A 19,074-nucleotide genomic window follows, 5' to 3' on the forward strand; every position below is an offset into this window, starting at 1 on the left:
GGGGCGGCAAGGGGGCCGCCGCGATGCCAAACGAAAATATCTTCCTGTTTGTGCCTAACCTAATTGGTGAGTGCTGCCCACGGCGCCGGGCCGGAGCGCAGGGAGAGGGGCCTTGGGCAGCCCTCCTGATCCCGCCCCATCCGTCTCCCCCGTCCCATCCCAAGGTTATGCCCGGATCGTCTTCGCCATCATTTCTTTCTACTTCATGCCCTGCTGCCCCCTCACGGCCTCCTCCTTCTACCTGCTGAGCGGACTCCTGGACGCTTTCGATGGATACGCTGCGCGAATCCTTAATCAAGGTGACAGACAACTCCTCCCAGCCAACCTTGAGGCACAACAACCCGCTGCTCCCTTTTCCTGCCTCCTGGCGACCTGAGGGTGGGCAGGTGCCCTGGGATCCAAGGACGCTGTCATTCTCATCTCTGTCGAGCAGAACTGCGTGGCCTGGTTTTGCAGAAGGGGTTTAAGCGAGCTGTCGGGGAGAACCCACTGATAGGGAGGGGGTGTCATAGCAAGACTGGGTGGGCAGTGAAGTGCCGGAGGTCTTTGAGTCAATGTCCTCCAACAGGTGTGTCCTGGATGCTACTGTGCCCGGCACAGCGATCCCGGTCCCCGAGGCCTGCTAGAGGGCGGTGCAGGGCAAGGGAGGTGGCATCTGGAGGGCTGAGTCTCTGCCCCAGGCCCACCTCCAGACTTCCCCTACACCTGGACCCTTGGTTCTGGGATTGATGAGTTACCTGTAAACTTGCTTTTTCACCCCCACCCTGCCCCCCATCTCCACTCTCTCTCCACACTCCCATGCCTCCTCATTTCATGTCATGGTGGACTTTGCCCGTTGACCTCGCACCCGTGGGGCAGCCTGCTTTCCTCCCAGGCAGTGGATGGTGGACATTCTTCATCTTTTACACTTTGCATCAGAGCGATGCACACCTATGGCCCCTGTTGTCGATCCGCTGCCCCCAAACAGTTTCCTCCCAACTCACAGCCCCCGTTTTTCAGGGACCCGGTTTGGGGCCATGCTGGACATGCTGACCGACCGCTGCGCCACCATGTGCCTGCTGGTCAACCTGGCCCTGCTCTACCCTCGTGCCACCCTGCTCTTCCAGCTCAGCATGAGCCTGGATGTGGCCAGCCACTGGCTGCACCTCCACAGGTCTGCAGCTCTGGGGGTGCTGGCCTGCTGAAGGGAGGGGTGAGACGGCCGGAGGGTGTCTGGGATGGCTTCAGGCTTCTGAGAGGTCTTTTCAGCTTGCCTTGAACAACCATGGCAGGTCCTCTCTGGGTGAACTTCAGTTTTGTTTACAGTTGGGTTAAGCAATCCCTAAAACGCTTCTGATCGGATAGTCAAGGCTTCCAAATAGCTAACGGCTCCTAGGAACGGGAACGGGGGCTTTTGAATGTGGCATTTGAATGCTGCCTTGTCCCCAACTAGGTAATCGTGTGGCTTTGGGCCAAACTGGTGCTCAGCTGGGCTCCAGGTCCTCCTGGGTACAGCAGAGGCAATCCCAGGACCCTCCTCGTGGTGGCTGTGAAAGGCTTAGGTGGGTGTCGGCGGTAATGAATGCTCATGGATTCCTCTGCTTTCTCCCCAAGTTCTGTGGTCCGCGGCAGTGAAAGTCACAAGATGATCGACCTGTCGGGAAACCGGGTGCTTCGGATCTACTACACCTCCCGAGTGAGCATTTCCTCCCCCCTCACTTACTCAAACCCTGGGCGGTGCCTGGTCCCAGGGGAGGAGAGCCCTGCAAGCTGAGGTGTGGGGGTGGGAGGGCCTGGAATCGTTTGGGCAGTAGGTGGTTTTTGAAGAGAGAAGTAATATCCTGCGGTTACTCTTTATTCCTCCCTGCCATCCACTCCCTTACTTCCCCAGGACACTTCCAGCTCCCCATCCTCACAGAGATTGGCCCCGGTTCCTGTGTGTGTTGGGGGTGGGGGAGGTTTGCACACTGCCCCGCCCTCTTGTTTAAGCCGCCCGTTTGCTCTTTGTGCAGCCTGCGCTGTTTACCCTGTGTGCTGGAAATGAACTCTTCTACTGCCTCCTTTACCTGTTGAGTTTCTCCGAGGGACCTTTAGGTAGGCGATGAGGGGCAGGGCTGGAGGGCGGGGGGGTTCTGGCCTGCTCAGGGAGATGTGGGCCCTCCCCCTCGCCCGCGTCCCGTCTTCTCAGCATTGCCCTGCTCCCTCCCCCAGTCGGCTCTGTGGGCCTTTTCCGACTGGGACTGTGGGTCACCGCCCCTGTCGCCTTGCTGAAGTCCCTCATCAGCGTCATCCACCTGATCACCGCCGCCCGCAACATGGCTGCCCTGGATGCGGCTGACCGCGCCAAGAAGAAGTGACCTCGGAATTCCAGCCCCTGCGGCCCCCCTGCCCTGGGAGTCTCCTGTGTCACAGGCTGCCCTCTTCCTCCGAGGAGATCCAGGCTCTGTCTTCCTAATGTGTCCAACCCGCTGGAAGTGGGTCAGGCCAGTCCCACCCCTCGGCTCCAAATCAGGAAGGATGCTCAGGCGACCCCGCCCACACAGGCAGCGCTTCCCGGGCACCAGGAGGCTGGCTTAGGGCTGGGCACCGTCACCCCTGCTGGCTTAGCCCTGGGGTCTGGCTTGGCCCGAGACTGGAGGGCACTGTGTGAGGGAGATGGGGTCGGGGCGGGGTACCGGAACTCTGCCCCCGGCCAGAGGAATCCTGCAGGTCCTGTGCTGGGCACAAGGAGCCGTCGGGATCCTTCCCCATTGCAGCTCCCTCTGTCCCGTCGGCCCCAGCCCTGAGAACTTGGATAACAAAGGGGCTTCACTGTCCTGGACCTGCGTCCCTGTGAAATACTCCAGGACGGGGGCCTGGGTGAGGGAGCTTGGGGAAGAAGGAAGGTCCCTGGGGCTGCTTCTCCCTCCGTGTGGACTGGCTAGGTCCTTCCTCTCATTCCACAGAGACCTCCCTGCCGCCCAAGGTCAGGCTATGTGCCCTGCCCCCCTGCTTCATTTCCTCCCCGACACTGTCAGGAGCTGTCTGCATTTATTCCTGTCCCTGGTGTTTTCTAGCCCCTAGAATGTAAACCCCACAAGGGCACGGACTTTTCTTGCTCCTTCTCTATCCCCCCATGAAGATGTACCTGAGCCGGGCCTATTGTAGCCGCTTAATAAATATTCACAAGGACCAGCTGGTTTCTCAGTGAAGTCTTTAGACCACCTGTGGGGTATTTTTTTTTCCTTTTAATTCAGCTTCTAGAACATTGAACCAGAGTTGGAGTCTCTATGGATGGGCCCAGAAGTCTGCAATTTTAATAATCTCCAAGTGATCAGTTCTTCCCGAGAAGGTCGAGAATCACTGTTCCTTCTTAAACGTTTTTTGGGCACCTACTGGATGGCAGGCATTGTTCTGGGCATCTGTCCACGCAGCCATCTCTGCCCTCTGAGCTTTCTCTGCTGTCCGGCACTGGCTTTTTGTGTGTGTTTTTTTTAACTATATTGAGCTTACCATATGCCGGCCTGCGCTGGGGTTGTTTGCAGCTGTTACTCGTTTTATTCTTATCCTAGCGTAGCCGGGGGCCCACAGGTCCAGAGAGCTGAAACTCAGCAGGTGTGTGCTGAGCGGAGGTCACAGGCCAGCGGGGGACCTGGTCATGCGTTTAGGGAGGATTAGGGAGGTGTTCGTTGGGGAATAGGAGTAGGCAGTGCTGTGAAGTAGGTGCTGGTGAAGGGTGTGGGCAATTTGGGAAGCTGGTCGGGTTTGTAGACAGAAGAAGACAGGAGAGGGCTGGTTTTCAGCTGAGGACAGAGGCCAGAGAGCTAGTTTCGGAAATGGAACCTGATGAGATCATGTTGCTGAAATGTGCTGGGGGTTGGGGGTGGAGAACTAGTGAGAAATTGGGGGGAGCCATCAGCGGCCTGAGGAGCTCAGTAGGGCATTTGGATTATCCTAGGGCCACATGGAGCCATTGAAGTGATCTTTCAAAATAATAGGCAAAATATTACCAGGGGAAAAAATTAGGTTACAGACTAAAAAAAAAAGAATGATGAGCCCTGGCTGGTGTGTCTCAGTTGATTGGGCATCTCCCTGTGCACCATCAAAAGGTTGCTGGTTTGCCCTAGCCGGTTTGGCTCAGTGGATAGAGCGTCGGCTTGCGGACTGAGGGTCCCAGGTTCAATTCCAGTCAAGGGCACATGCCAGGGTTATGGGCTCAATCCCTAGTAGGGGGTGTGCAGGAGGCAGCTGATCAATGATTCTCATCATTGATGTTTCTATCTTTCTCCCTCTTCCTCTCTGAAATCAATAAAAAATAAAAATAAAAAAGGTTGCTGGTTTGATTCCTGATTAGGACACATGCCCAGATCGTGGGCTCGATCCCCGGTAGGGGGCATGCTCTCACACAGATGTTTCTCTTTCTCCCTTGCCATGTCCCTCTCTCTCAAAATCAACTTTTCAAAGGGTGATGAAGGCAACTGGCTAGGTCCTTCCAGAGGCGACCACTGCCACTCATTGCTATGTACCTGTCTAAACGCACCCTTACACATATGTCTTAAAATATTTTATATACGCTGTTCTGCTAACGAGCTACCCCTGCTCCAGGTGCTTTTGACTTGTATTATTCTACTTGAACTGATGCCTACACTGTAGTGTGTCCTAAGCTATACAACAAGCCTTTTCCACAAAGGAAAGGTCCTGAGGAGGCGGCCAGGCTGGCTGGCTTGGCTGCGGAGCCTTCCCATCCGCACACACAGCAGTCCAACGAGTGGTCTTCTTAATGGTGGTGTAGGACCCATCACTTGTTTAATCAGGTCGCGCCGTGGGAGCAACGCTGCAGTAAGTCGCCTGGACTCTCCGGGGGGCACCTGTAGGAGTGTTAGCACGGCGACAGGGACACATTTACACTCGAGGAAGACAGTCACAAGCTGAGCGGCCCCTTCAGCTCCGCAGGTGTCCTCCTACCTGGCCTGGCCCTGTCAGTCAAGGTGTGAGAATTCCTTCATCCTTCCTGCGTCAACTCCTCCAGCCAATGAGCCCTCGAGCCCTCTGTCCCTGGATGGCCCTGGATCTTGGGCCCTAACCTTTTGTAGTAACGTCAGGCGTCTAACTACGTAAATCCAGCTACTGACCTGAAAAAGGCGAGGGAGCGTTGGGCAAGAGGGTGAGCATCTCCCACTCAATAGAATATGGGCCAAGGCCTGAGGACAGCGTGGTGCCTTTGGTCCCATATCCAGCGACTCGTCTAAGCTCAGGAGGAACCTGTGGAGGAGGAGCCTGTGTGTGCAGCCTCGGGCCACCTGGGACCGCCCGGAGGAGGGTCGTCTCGGCTGAATTGGAGTCACCTGGGGAACGTGGTGGAGTCACTTATACTAGCGTATTGCTATGGTCTGAACGTGTGTTTGCAACATTCATGCGTGGAAACCCAGTGCCCTGTGTGACGGTGTTTGGAGGTGGGGCCTTTAGGACGTGATTAGGTCACAGGCCCTCATGGATGGGGTTAGCGCCCCTGATAAAAGAGACCCGTGGACACAGCTAGAAGGCACTGGCTGTGATAGGAAGAGGGGCGTCACCAGAACGTGACCTGCTGGTGCCTTAATCCTGGACTTGCAGCCGTCACAACCGGGAGAAATACATTTCTGTAGCTTATGCACCACCCAGTCTGTGGGACTTTGTGACAGCAGCCCGGATGGGTTAGGATAAGTGCAGCAGTCACTTCCTGGATTCAGCTACACGCTTTTAGCCTGAATGAAGAACCACCGTGCTCACCACTCACTGGGCTCTGCCTCTGAGAGGTTCCCTCAGGGGGTCTTGAGTCTCCTCCTGCCTCTCATACTGTGATGGGTAAAGGGCCTGAGCTGCTGCATTGACCTCAGGATGTACAGTGGCTCAAACACCATAGTTTATTTTTAACGTACGTTAAGCCCCAATCAGGTGCTCCTAATGGTGAAGTAGCCCCCCAGACACAGAGATGTGGGGCCTCTGCTTGCTCCCATGGGCAGAAGGGGGTGCGCCTGGGGGTGCACGGGCTGCTTGCTGGGGAGGCAGGGAATGGGCACATACCACTTCCACTTGAGTTCCACGAGCTACAGACTCAGTCATGGGCCATGGCTGCGTGCAAGGGACGCTGGGAAATAGAGAGGAGCTGTGCGCTTAGGAAGAAGAGAAAGAGGACTTGGTAAACCACACCTTGCCGCGCTGAATGTGATCTTGCTCTTTAAAGACAGGATTTGCGTTTCCAAGGGGCCCTTACACAATCCCATTGCTCCATCTGGTATTCAACCCAGAAAAGCCCTGTGCTCCGCTGCTGGAGGAAAACAGGCTGTGCTGTTCTGTGTTCGATGGGCTGTTTAGGGGACCTTCAAGGATAAATTTGGTACCAGGGACTGACTTAGAATCTGGCTCCAGCCCTGACCGGTTTGGCTCAGTGGCTAGAGCGTCGGCCTGCGGACTGAAAGGTCCCAGGTTCCATTCCGGTCAAGGGCATGTACCTTGGTTGCGGGCACATCCCTAGTAGGAGGTGTGTAGGAGGCAGCTGATCGATGTTTCTAACTCTCTCTCTCCCTTCCTCTCTGTAAAAAATCAATAAAATGTATATTTTTAAAAAGTCTCTGGCTCCAGTGCCATAACTCCACTGCATTTCCATCAAGGCCTGTTTTCCTGTCACTGAGGTAGATCCTGTCTGCTTTCCCTGGCTCCAGTGTGAGCCGTAACTCCACTGCATTTCCATCAAGGCCCATTTTCCTGTCACTGAGGTAGATCCTGTCTGCTTCATCATACCATCCATGCTGAGCCCATCCTCATGCACACAGTTTAAAGACCAGCTTCCTCTCCTGCCTTGTAGTATCTCACAGCTTGGTGAGCTGCATGTATAGGGTGCCCCAAAATTCACGCAAGATTTGACATCATACCATCCATGCTGAGCCCATCCTCATGCACACAGTTTAAGGACCAGCTTCCTCTCCTGCCTTATAGTATCTCACAGCTTGGTGAGCTGCGTGTATAGGGTGCAAATTGCAAATCTTGCGTGAATTTTGGGACACCCTATAGCAGTCAGGGTAAGCTAGATTGTACCGCCGTATTAACCCCACCCCCCAGATCTCAGTGATGTAATACAGCAAATATTATTTCTTGCTCCTGCTGCATGTTTACTGTGGGTGAGATGTGCCTCTCCTTCTTGCCATTTTCTCTCTGGGACCCAGGCTGATGGAGCAGCCTCTACATGGGATATTGCTGGTCACCACAGAAAAGGGAAAAGAGGATGGTGATGTCACTCCCCCTTGAGTTTCATTGGCCAGAGCAAGTCATGTGGTCAAGCCTGATCGCCAATGGAGACATCAAGGAAGTCATCCATGGAAATCAGCCCAGACCTCAGGGTGAGACCCGAGATGGCGAGATGGTTTTGGAGTCAGTGGCTGAGAAAGAGGCTGAGTCAGGGAGCAGGGTCCAGGGTGACTCATGATCTGTCCTGAGCAGAGGAAGGGGAGCCGCCCCAGGCAGCTGGGGAGCGGCCAGTGAGGTGGGAAAGGTGGGGTAGGCGGCATCACGGGAACCGGGTGGGAGAGGGGTGGACGCGGAGAACCTACCCCGGGCTAGCGGCGGGGACGTCATCGGCAATGCTGATCTGAGCTGTTTCCATGGAGCATGGGGCGGAGACAAGAGCTAACTGGCGTGGCTTGAGGGATAATGAGAGTGGGGACTGGAAACAGGAATTTGGCTGTGAAGGGAACATGAAGGCGGGTGGCAGCTGGAAGGAATGTGGGGCCAAGGGAGAGTTCACTTTGGTTCTACAAGGAAGAGAGTGGAGCATGTTTGGCTGGTGACAGCGATCCAGGGGAGGAGAACAGGTGGCAGGAGTGCACTCAGGACTTGAGATCGGTGGGACCTAGAGCCCAGGGGAGGCGCTGCCTGCCTTGGGAATAGGAGGGAGAGCGGAGATTTGCTGGGGAGGGGCCGGCCTTCCTGCCCAAGTTACTTGTATTTTCCCAAAGAGGTGAGAGAAAGTGGGCAGGGCTGTGGGGGAGGTGGAGAGGAGAGGGGTGTGAGGAGGTGTCCTGGAGGGGATCTAGCACAAGCTCAAGACGTGTATTCAGAGGGCGGGCACTAGGTCTCCTCGAGATTTGTTGCCATGACTTTAACATGAGATGCGTCAGTGTGTGGGTATGTGGGTGTTCCCCTTCCAGCAACACACAGCTGGTCAGCGTGGGGTGGGGCTTTCCCACTAAGTATCACCTGGGAGGAGAGAGGTGGGGGGTTAAGGGAGGTTTTGAGTGAGTGAATGACATGGACAGGGTCAAGGTCACCGGAGCCTTGAGTTGGAGGACTGGTTGCTGGCAGGCGAGGGAGAAGTGGCAGGCGTGGAGGGTTGAGAGGTAGAGATGGCCATAGGAGCAGGTGGCTGCGATGGGAAGGAGGCATGCCCCCACCATGACCTCGCCTGCTGTCGCCCACCCGAGGCCCCGGCAGTGAACAGTGCTGACATCCCTTACCACGCGCCAGGCACCAGGGGAAGAGCTTTAAATGCATCACCCGCCCAAGGGACGTGGAGGAGGGCTGGGAGGAAGCAGAGGGGAAGGGGCTGAGCCAGCTCCACCCAGTGCTGAGGGCTAAACAGAGCCCCCGGCCTCCACCAGCTCAGACCTGAGTGGAGCCACTGGCCACACAAATGTAACTCGACTTGGAAAGGGGCAAGGCTCCTGGGGTCAGGCCCCGCGGGGGGCGGGGGGCGATGGGGGAGAATAAAGACCCTAAAAACGAACAAAACTGCAGCCCCGCTCGATAGCGGACTTGCTGGCCCATCACAGATAGGAGATCAAGAGGCTGACTCGTCCCCTCTGGCCACACAGCCAGCAAACCCAAGCGTCTCTCCGCCCTGGGATCTCCTGCTTCCTCCGCGGAGGCCAGGCTGAAGGGACGGTCACCCTGCAGCCTCCACAGGTGCCCACACGGATGGCACCTGGGCCCCTCCCTCAGACAGTCCTGGGGGAGGGGCAGGAGACACTCCTCCCACGATGCCCTCGAAGAGCCCACACTGGAAACCCAGGGGGGCGCTCCAGGTCCTACCCGCCCTGCGCAGGATTCTCCTCCCCGCTGACAGGGACGACTGCACAGGCGCAGTGCGCACGGCCTGCCAGGTGTGACCAGCAGGTGGCGCCAAAGGAGCCGCCCACGTGCTGAGGGCGGGCGCATGCACCTGCAGCTGGGGTCCTGGAGGAATGGGCAGACGCTGCCAGGGCAGGCCCCGTCCTCTCACCTGGGGCATCTCCCACCTGCAGGCGAAGGCAAGCTGCTGCCAGGAGGAAGTCTGGCTGAAGAGTAGGACTTTGGGGCCACGTCTGTCAGTGTGACTGTGGGTTAGGGTTCCCTGGCCTCCGTCTCCTCTCCACGTTATTCATGGGGTAGTCTCCAACTACCTCAAGATGTCAGGTCTTCGCTGCCCCTCCTCCCCTGCCCACCTTCGCATTAAGCTCCCCGGTGACACAGACGAGACAAGGGTTTCAATGCCCAGAAGTGTATGTTTTATTTGTCGACGCTGTACGGCGCTAAGGCACGGTGTGTTTGCTCCCAAGAACTTGAGAGGAATGGAGAAGCAAGTGTTCTTCGGGGCCAGGAGCCCCGGCCGCCTTTTTGGCTGACGGCTGGGCCTCGGACCCCAGCCCCAGCAGACCCAAGGCTGTGCTGAAGAGGTTGATAGGAGTGGAGCCGTCAGTGATGAGGGTCGATTTCAGTCCCAGGCTCTGAAGCAGTTTTACCTGGAGGGAGCCGGAGGGTGGGAAGACAGAGTCAGACCCCGGTCCCTTCTCTTGTCCCCTTGGCCGCTTCTCTAGGGCGGCTACCACCCACTCATCGGACACTGAACTGCCCCCCAAGCCGTCCTCATAGGCTCAGTCAGTGATCGGCGAGGGGCCTCGGCGGGGCCTGAGTCACATCGCCCTCATCCTGGGGTCGCAGAAGGCCTGAAAGCCCGGTCTGTCCCCGCAGCTGCCCCCAGGAGCTCACCATTCCACCCTTCGCTCGCCAGGCCTCTCTGGTCCTTAAATGCAGCAAGTTTCATTCTCCCGTGTCTTTGCACTTGGACCCTCTCCTGGAAGCTCTTGTCAACTGTGCATAGTGCTCAGGTGACCTTTCTTAGACCAACTAGTTTGAAATGTCACCTCCCCTTTCACGGTATCACCCACGTGACTTTCTTTGAAGCACTTGTCACACGGATGTCCCATCTGTTTATTGTGCCCCCAGGAGCTCCTGTCCACTGCTGCGTCTAGTGCAGTGCCCAGTATGACACCATGCTCAAATGACACAGGTCAGGACCTGGGATACAGGGACAGTTCCACCACTCCCTCACCTCACCCCTCCACCCTCAACTGCTCTCTAGTCAGTGGTTCTCAACCTTCTGGCCCTTTAAATACAGTTCCTCATGTTGTGACCCAACCATAACACTATTTTCGTTGCTCCTTCATAACTGCAATGTTGCTACTGTTATGAATTGTCATGTAAATATCTGATATGCAGGATGGTCTTAGGCGACCCCTGTGAAAGGGTCGTTCGACCGCCAAAGGGGTCACAACCCACAGGTTGAGAACCGCTGCTCTAGATGTTGTATTTGCCTCCCGGCTCTGCCGTCTTGGTTCCCAGTATGGCCCCAAGACACACACACGCCCCTCCCCACACTCTCACCTGCATCTCTGGCCCTGCAATGGCGAGGTCCCTGATGGTGCTGGGGCCCAGGGCCTCCGTCATCTGCTTGAACTTCTTCACCTCCACCTCAGCCAGCTGATTGGCCTTGTTCACCTCCAGCTCCAGCTGGGACCGGGCATAAGCCAGTTCTAGTTCTCGTACCTTCTTTACCCGCTGGAGCTCAGCCTCCTGAAAGGGGAAAACCCAGCATTCTGTCAATCACGTGGGCCCCCAGGGACGGTCCAGCAAGTCACCTGGCCAGCGAGCCTGAGGGAACTGAGGTGGGAGAGGGGATTGTAAACTTACTCAAGTGTGAATCCTGACGATGCCACCTTTTAGATAGTGACCCATGGGAGGCCCCTAATCCAAGCCTCAGTCCCCTCATCTGTAAATGCAACCATACCTACCTTCATGGGCTTTTGAACATTAAGTAAGATCATGCATGTAAAACATATGCAATACCTGGAACAAAACTGCCCAATGTTCGAGCGCATATCACACGGAAGATGAGTATAAGAATCATCTGTGTCTTCCAGGCAGGTAGGAAGTGAATGGATAGAGGACAAGGGACTTTATAAACCACAAACATGTGAGTAGAGCTGAATATTAGGGCACTTGGCATCCCACTCGGCGGCAGGGACAGCAGGCCACACCCTTCCAGGGGCACCTCCCCCACTCACCGTCTCAATGGCCAAGGCCTCTGCTTTCAGCTTGGCCTGCAGCACGGAGCCATGTCCCTCGATGCGTGCCGCCTCTGCGCGGGACTCCGCCTCCGCCTTGGCGGTCCCGGTGCTCTCCACGGCCGTGCTGGGGGCACCCACAGTCAGTGAGACCCAGAGGAAGCCCGGCCCTGCCCTGCGCTCCTCCAGCTCTGACCTGTGCTGCAGCCACTTTCACAAACACCCCGACTCCCCCCACCAGCTGCTTTGTCAGAACCCTCAGCAGGCCATCTTTTCTTTGAGTTCTTTTTTTAAAATATTGATCTTTTTAAATATATATATACAGAGAGAAACATCACGCATTGTTCCACTTGTTCATGCACCCGTGGGTTGATTCTGGTATGTGCCAGGACTGGAGCTCGAACCTGCCATCTTGGCGTACTGGGGCGATGCTCTAACTAACTGAGCTACCCAGTCAGGACTTCCTTCGGTTACCGACCCACCTCAGAGCCTCCAGCTCCAAGAGTTCCCGGCGCGCTTTCTCGGCTTCTGATTGGTCCAAGATCTTCTGGCGCTCAAGCCGGCCACGGGCTTCTTGTTCCAGTCTCTGAGCCTCGTGCCTGGATGGGGGAGAGCAGAGAGATGCCGGTGTGGGCAGAGCTGGCACAGAGCTCCAGGGGCAGGGACCACTGATCTGCGTGGGACAGAACCTGGCCCGTTGGGAGGCACCCAGCACGAAACAGAAGGACTATGTGCGCACTGCGAGCCCAGCATGATTCTGGGCTCGAGGGAATGCGGTCATGACCAAGGCCCTGCTTTCCGACAGCGAACCATCCAGGGGGAAGAAACAAGTAAAGGAGGACGATTCCAGACAACGGCCCGTTCCCTGACAGTGAGGACACCGTGGCGACTTGGTGAAGGGGGTGCCGCTGCGGTTGGGGTAGAGAGCCACGGGCTCTCCAAGGAGGGGACCTTCGGGCTGAGGCCTGAGGAGGGGCCTGTCCTGCAACTCCCAAGGGGCGGACCCTGGGAACAGGGAGCAGCCCGTGCAGAGGGCCTTCAGCTCAACCGTGCATTTGAAGAGAGAAAGGAACTGGTGGTGTGATGCCAACAGCAATCAAGGCTCACCTACAGCAAGACTGTGCACACAGCCCACACAGGGGTGCACCTGGAGTGCCCAGCTCAGGCGACTGGGGAGGCTGAGCCACTGGGCCCTACAGGACACCTACTACGCAAGGCCACTCTGCCAATTCCAGGAGACATAATAGCTCCACCTAATACACAGAAACAAACACAGGGAAGCACCAAAATGCGGAGACAAAGAAACATGTCACAAATGAAAGAATGGAAGAAATTTCCAGAAAAAGAACTATGTGAAATGGAAGTAAGCAAAGTACTAGATACAGAGTTCAAAACAATGGTTATAAGGATGCTCAAGGACCTTAATGAGAGCTTCAAGGGACTGAGTGAGACTTTCAAAGACATGAAAAAGGACCAGTCAGAAATTAAGCACACACTAATTAAATGACTTACAGGGATTCAACGGTAGAGGATTCAGAGAATCAAATCAATGATTTGGAATATAAGGAAGCAAAAACACCCCATCAGAAGAGCAAAAAGAAAAAAGAATCCAAAAATATGAAGATAGTGTAAGGAGCCTCTGGGACATCATGTGTACCGACATTTGCATTATGGGGGTGCCAGGAGAGGAGCGAGAGCAAGATATTAAAAACCTATTTGAAGAAATAATGACAGAAAACTTCCCCTACCTGGTGAAAGAAATAGACCTACAAGTCCAGGAAGCGCAGAGAACCCCAAACAAAAGGAATCCAAAGAGGACCACACCAAGACACATCATAATTAAAATGCCAAGCGTTAAAGACAGAATATTGAAGGTAGCAAGAGAAAAGCAGTTACCTACTTACAAGGGAACAAGGGCCCATATGACTGTCAGCTGATTTCTCAACAGAAACTTTGCAGGCCAGAAGAAAGTAGCAAGAAAAATTCAAAGTGATGGAAAGCAAGGACCTACAACCAAGATTACTCTACCCAGCAAAGCTCTCATTTAGAATTGAAGGTCAGATAAAGAGCTTCACAGACAAGAAAAAGCTAAAGGAGTTCATCACCACCAAACCAGTATTACATGAAATGTTGAAGGGTATTCTTTAAGAAGAGGAAGAAGAGATAGAAAATGTGAACAATAAAATGACAATAAATACATATCAACAATCAAATCTAAAAATCAAAATAAATGAACAAGAAATCTAATGAACAAAATAAACTGAAGAATAAAATAGAACCAGAGGCCTGGAAACATGGAACTGATGAATCTCCTAGATTAACCAAAGCTCTTATATGCATATATGCATTACCTATCACGGATTTGTGCACCAGTGGGGTTCCTCAGCCTAGCTTGTAGGGATCAGCTGAAATTGGCAGTCCAACATTCCCCGCGGGGTCCCGATTGTGAGAGTGCTCAGGCCAGGCTGAGGGATCCCACTGGTGCATGAATACATGCACCGGACCTCTAGTGATGTTATAAGAATGGTTCAGATCCCTTTACTAGGTACTTATTTGCACCTCTCAATGCTCCAGAAAACACTTAACAATAAAAATTTTTAAAAAACTAAAACTAACAAAAACAAAACAAAGAAAGGAGCTGGTGGGCCTGGAGCCTGGGGAGAAGGCTGGAAGGTGAGGGCTGGGGTGGGGGGGACCAGGGCTGCACTCAGAGTGCCTGCAAGAGCGCAGAAATGAGTTTGGTTCTGGCACAAGCAAGGTGAGAAGCCACAGGAGCAGGGTGGCATCTGGTCACACTCTAAGTGGACCCCGCCGTCTTACCCACGGGACACCAGCAGACTGACCATCCGGGGACGCCATGGTCTGCAGGGCCCAGCAGGGGGCTGGAGATGGAGCCCCTGGAAAGGTCTGGCCAGGGGAGGCGCTGTGGGCGGCGGCCCTCACTCACTTGGCAGCTGCCTCCTGGGAGTTGGTGGTGATCTCGATGGCCAGCTGGACGCTGCGCTGCAGGGCGTCCCGGGTCCTCTGGTCCACAGGCTCCACCGACTGCACGTCCACGCTGCTGATCACCAGGCCGTTCTGGGGGAAGACGGCCCGGTCCCGGGGCTGCAGCAGCGTCTCGGCATCGGTCCCCTGGGGCTCCCGAGTCTCGAAGCCGAAGACGGCCGTGCGGATGATGCGGGCCGAGTTCTTGTGGAAGTCATCGAAGGTGACCGAGGCCACGGCCCCCCGCACCCGGGACGCTATGGCCTTGCAGGCGTCACCCACGAAGTCAGGCACGGAGAAGAGCTTAGCCGCCTCCTGGGGGTCCTTCCGGTCACTCAGCTCAAAGTGCCTGTGAGCAAAGGGGCCCAGGACAGGGAAGCATTTTCCTCCAGGAAACACCTCTCACCTCCACATGGGACTCTGACACCACCCTCCTGGCTGGGCGGGGTCATTCAGGATAGAGAATGCTGATCAGGGTGCACCATGTGCCAGTGAAGTCCCAAGAACCTTACCGTGTTCCCGTCTCATTCTCTCAGTCACTCTAGGTCAGTGATGGCGAACCTCTGACACACGTGTCAGAGGTGACACGCGAACTCATTTTTTTTGGTTGATTTTTCTTTGTTAAATGGCATTTAAATATATAAAATAAATATCAAAAATATAAGTCTTTGTTTTACTATGGTTGCAAATATCAAAAAATTTCTATATGTGACACGGCACCAGAGATAAGTGAGGGTTTTTCAAAATGCTGACACGCCGAGCTCAAAAGGTTTGCCATCACTGGTCTATGCTCTTAGCGGTCATGCTCTAGCAGCCAAAGACATCAGCGCCTCATCAGGGCCCGGCCACTCAGCCGAGAGGTAAAGAACACCTCCCTGAGCCCTGGCTGGTTTGGCTCAGTGGCTAGAGCATCGGCCTGCAGACTGAAGGGTCCTGGGTTCAAGGGCACATGCCTGGGTTGAGGGCTCGATCCCCAGTAGGGGGCGTACAGGAGGCAGTCGATCGATGATTCTCTCTCATCATTGGTGTTTCTCTCTCCCCCTCTCCCTTCCTCTCTGACATCAATAAAAAAATATATATATTTTAAAAAAGAACACCTCCTTGGGAGTAGCAGGGCATTGCTTCTAGGTGTGGCTTATCTTCTCCATCTCCAGCAGCTGCCATGTGATCCCTCACTGTGTACAGCAAGCCTGTCAAACTCAAAGGCTAACACCAAACAAATGAGGCCCGCGGCCCGCGAGTTTGACATGCTTGATGTCCAAGGCATTATTCTTTTTTAAAAAAATATATTTTATTGATTTTTTACAGAGAAGAAGGGAGAGGGATAGAGAGTTAGAAACATCAATGAGAGAAATCGATCAGCTGCCTCCTGCACGCCCCTTATGGGGGATGTGCCCGCAACCAAGGTACATGCCCTTGACCGGAATCGAACCTGGGACCCTTCAGTCCGCAGGCCGACGCTCTATCCATTGAGCCAAACCAGTTCGGCTAGGGCATTGTTCTGATGCTCATTGCATCCTTTCATCAGCTTGTGACATTTTGTTTATTTTTGTTAATCCTCATCTGAGGATATTTCTTCCATTGATTGTAACGAGAGTAGAAGGGAGGGAGGGGGAGAGAGAGAAGCATCAATATGAGAGAGACTAATCGATCGGTTGCCTCCCCCATGCACCCAACCGGGGCCGGGGATCAAACCTGCAACCCAGGGAACCTACCCGTGGCCCTTTGGAGTGAAACTGATGGTCATGTGTCACCCTCATTTGACAGATGGGGGAACTGAGGGAAGTGTCAAGTCACTGGCTCAGAGCCACAGCCAGCAGATGGCAGGGCTGGGACGCGGACCCAGGTGGTTGGCCCCAGAGCACATACTCTTGACTATCTGCCCACACAGCCACTCCTGCCGTTGTGTCTGATAGATCTTCCGATAGCCTTGCAGTTGTGTGGCTCAATATGAGCCCGGAGCATCCTCCAATCAGGTGCTCAAACCCCTGCTCCCAGGAGGGGAGCCCACACCTTCCCTGTCATTCCACGGGGGCATCAGATGAGTTTGGGGAACCCCTGCATGTCCCTCTTGACCACGGCAGGGTCAGGCACTCAGCCTCATTCTCAGCCCAGCACTTGAAGGAGGCGTCTTTCGTTCTCAGGGCTCTGCTGGGACTGCTCCCGCAGAAGCCGCCGTTGCCCACCCCGTCGCCCCCACCCCAGCCCGCCTGCCCCTTACCAGTTGTACGCGAGCTGCAGCTGCAGCCGGGCATGGTCTGCGGTCTCGATGGTGATGACATCCGTGAAGAAGTCAGGCCCGAGCAGCAGGCAGAGCGCTCGGCGGGCGTGGGGACGCTTGGGCCGCCCGGCCGAGAGGGACAACACTGTGAACTGCTCCTCAGGACCCAGCGACACCAGCTCCGGCCCAAATACCACGCTGCAGAGGGAGGCGGGAGTGAGACACACAGAGCCTCATTGCCCGCCTGCCACCGCCGGCCACCCGCGGCCCGGCCCTCACCGCGCTCTCTTCTCTCTGTAGTCGTACACCTGCACCGCCGCGTTGTGTGGGACGCGGTAGCTGACCACGCGGGTCTTGTTCCGGGGAGCCGAGGGCAGCGCCTTGGTCACCTCCTTCCCTCTGTCGGCCAGAGGGTCCTGCCCCTTGTTGAGCAGCTCCTCCACCCCCGGAGGCAGCTCCTTCTCCCACAGGACCTCGTCCTCCGTCAGCATGTAGGTGCTTCCGATCACCGCGCGCACCTCCAGGGGACAAGGAGGGGGTTGCGGGGAAGGTGCAGGGGGGAGACCCACCCAGCAGCGGGAGCAGAGCTGGCGGGGCAGTGGCCCGGCCATTAAACAGTCTCTGGGATGAGGCTGCGTTCACAGCCGCCATCTGTCACTGATGTCATACACTAACACTACCTGGATTCTGAGCTCTACTTGTAGGTTGGACTCTTAGAGAGAGAGGTCAGAGATGTGGTCCTAGGTCAAACCAAGGTCAAGGTTTCAGGTGAGGGTCAGAGGAAGGACTCTATCAGGGTAAGGGCCTGGGGGAGGAGGTCGGTTCTTACTGTTCCTCTGCCCACCCCGGGCAGACCTTGACGCCAGGGGCGAGATCTGCAGTGGGACAGAGTCCCCATCCTGAACCCTGGCTCACCTTCTCCCTGGGGGCGTGTCTAACATGTGAAGTTAGATGTTTAAGACAAAGGGAAGGCAAAGGCACACACTCCACAGAAGCCCTCATACCTGCCCGCCGGTGGCTCAGCTGCTATCAGTGCCACTGACGCCCCCTCCGGCCTGCACCTGGCACCTCGCCCATGAGCCTCCCCCTCGCCCAGCGCAGTGACAGGTCCAGCCCTTGGCAGTTACCCTTCCTGTCTTGATGTCCTGCACGTAGATGCCCTCGTTCTGGTCCAGGGGGATGGCCTGGCGCTCCTCCACCACCTCCACCATGGCAGACGGCACGTACTCCAGGGGGCCGCGGATGAGCCAGTGGTCGCCAGCCTTGTGCGAAACCTTCTCCTCACCTTCCCCCTCCTCCAGGGGCTGCAGGGCCCTCAGCAGCAGCCCCTGCTGCTCCGACAGCACGTACACGTCCTGGATCCCTCGCTCCAGCCTCTCCCCCGGCTGGAGGAAAAAGGACTTCTCTCCCTGGCGGGGAGACACGGGGTCAGGAGCAGGCACACCCAGGCTGGGGGGAGGGGAGGGGGGGCTCTGATGGCGCCACCTCTGCCAGCCCCTGGGCTCTTGTTGAGGACAGGAGCCCCCAGAGCACTTTTCCCACCCCCCACCCCCTGTTATGATACCGTGAAGTGTTAGCTGGACCCTGAGGCTCTGCAATGCCTGCAGGTCTCAGCTGGTCGAACCTGCCCTTAAGATTCTGTGAATTGTCAGCACCTGAATCCTCTTAAGCTCAACAGGTAAGAATTACCATATTGTTACTCCTCATTTCTCCTATGTTTCGTTTTCTTGGGATGGTGTAGCCTGGGTATGGGCAATCTCTGGTCTTTGGGCCAAATCTGGCCTGCTGCCTTTTTAAGAAATATGCAGGGGTGGGCAAAAGTAGGCTTACAGTTGTGAGTACATGAAAGTTTATTCTTATATTTATTAATTATTGTATTATTATTATTAACCTATTTTGCCCACCTCTGTATATATAATCTACATGCTGTAAAATTTACCCATTTCAAGTATGTAATTCTGTTGTTTTAGTATAGCCACAGAGTTGTCCGACCATCGCCACAATCTACTTCCAGAACATTTTCATCACCCTGGAAAGAAACGCTGTGCCTAGATCAGTTGCTGCCCCATCCACCCCACCAACCCATTTTCTGTCTCTACGGATTTACCTATTCTGGACATTTCATAAAAATGAAGTCATACAATATGTGGTCTTTTATGCCTGTTGTGGCATGCTGATCATCAGTACATGAACTTTAGTTCATGTTCATTTCCTTTTATAGCTGAACTAGAGGTCTGATGCACGGATTTGTGCACGGGTGGGGTCCCTCGGCCTGGCCTGCAGGGATCGGGCTGAAACCAGCAGTCTGACATCCCCCAAGGGGTCCTGGACTGCAAGAACTTTCCCACCCTCCCCGCTCCCCCTTCCCCTCAGATTCATCAGTCTCTTCCAAATTTCCATGCCTGTGTGTTGAGTGTCTGCCCCCTGGTGGTCAGTGCACATTATAGCTACAGGTCAAACAGTCACTTAGGCTTTTATATATATACTAGAGGCCTGGTGCACAAAAATTTGTGCACTCGGGGGAGTGGGGTCCCTCAGTCCGGCCTGTGTCCTCCC

The 19,074-nt window shown here is 55.3% G+C and overlaps 2 protein-coding genes and 1 long non-coding RNA gene across 5 annotated transcripts in view; 2 read left to right on the top strand and 1 right to left on the bottom strand.

The window, feature by feature from the left end:
* Positions 1-6: 6 nt before the first annotated feature.
* On the top strand, positions 7-3,179 carry CDIPT (CDP-diacylglycerol--inositol 3-phosphatidyltransferase). Its single transcript, XM_006752582.2, has 6 exons — positions 7-66; positions 165-299; positions 1,000-1,153; positions 1,594-1,675; positions 1,992-2,073; positions 2,191-3,179. Exons 1-6 carry the CDS (start codon positions 24-26, stop codon positions 2,334-2,336), a joined length of 642 nt encoding a protein of 213 aa, XP_006752645.1. The 5' UTR covers positions 7-23; the 3' UTR covers positions 2,337-3,179.
* Positions 3,180-9,453: 6,274 nt separating this feature from the next.
* The window catches only part of MVP (major vault protein), a 33,304-nt gene continuing 23,683 nt past the window's right edge, over positions 9,454-19,074 (bottom strand). For all 3 annotated transcript variants that reach the window (XM_006752583.2, XM_015558484.1, XM_006752584.2), the window contains exons 8-15: positions 17,646-17,927; positions 16,798-17,036; positions 16,519-16,716; positions 14,260-14,646; positions 11,795-11,911; positions 11,313-11,439; positions 10,633-10,821; positions 9,454-9,710 (exon numbers count right to left, since the gene is read on the bottom strand). In XM_006752583.2, coding sequence (XP_006752646.1) covers positions 9,501-9,710; positions 10,633-10,821; positions 11,313-11,439; positions 11,795-11,911; positions 14,260-14,646; positions 16,519-16,716; positions 16,798-17,036; positions 17,646-17,927 — 1,749 coding nt within the window. In that variant the 3' untranslated portion in view covers positions 9,454-9,500. The remainder of the gene's footprint in view (positions 9,711-10,632; positions 10,822-11,312; positions 11,440-11,794; positions 11,912-14,259; positions 14,647-16,518; positions 16,717-16,797; positions 17,037-17,645; positions 17,928-19,074) is intronic.
* On the top strand, positions 17,935-18,661 carry LOC107181790. The gene is made up of 2 exons (XR_001512498.1): positions 17,935-18,196; positions 18,500-18,661. It is a non-coding gene; the product is annotated as an uncharacterized LOC107181790 (long non-coding RNA).

This window comes from Myotis davidii, unplaced genomic scaffold (genome assembly GCF_000327345.1).
Source record: "Myotis davidii unplaced genomic scaffold, ASM32734v1 scaffold1530, whole genome shotgun sequence".
Classification (NCBI taxonomy): domain Eukaryota; kingdom Metazoa; phylum Chordata; class Mammalia; order Chiroptera; family Vespertilionidae; genus Myotis; species Myotis davidii.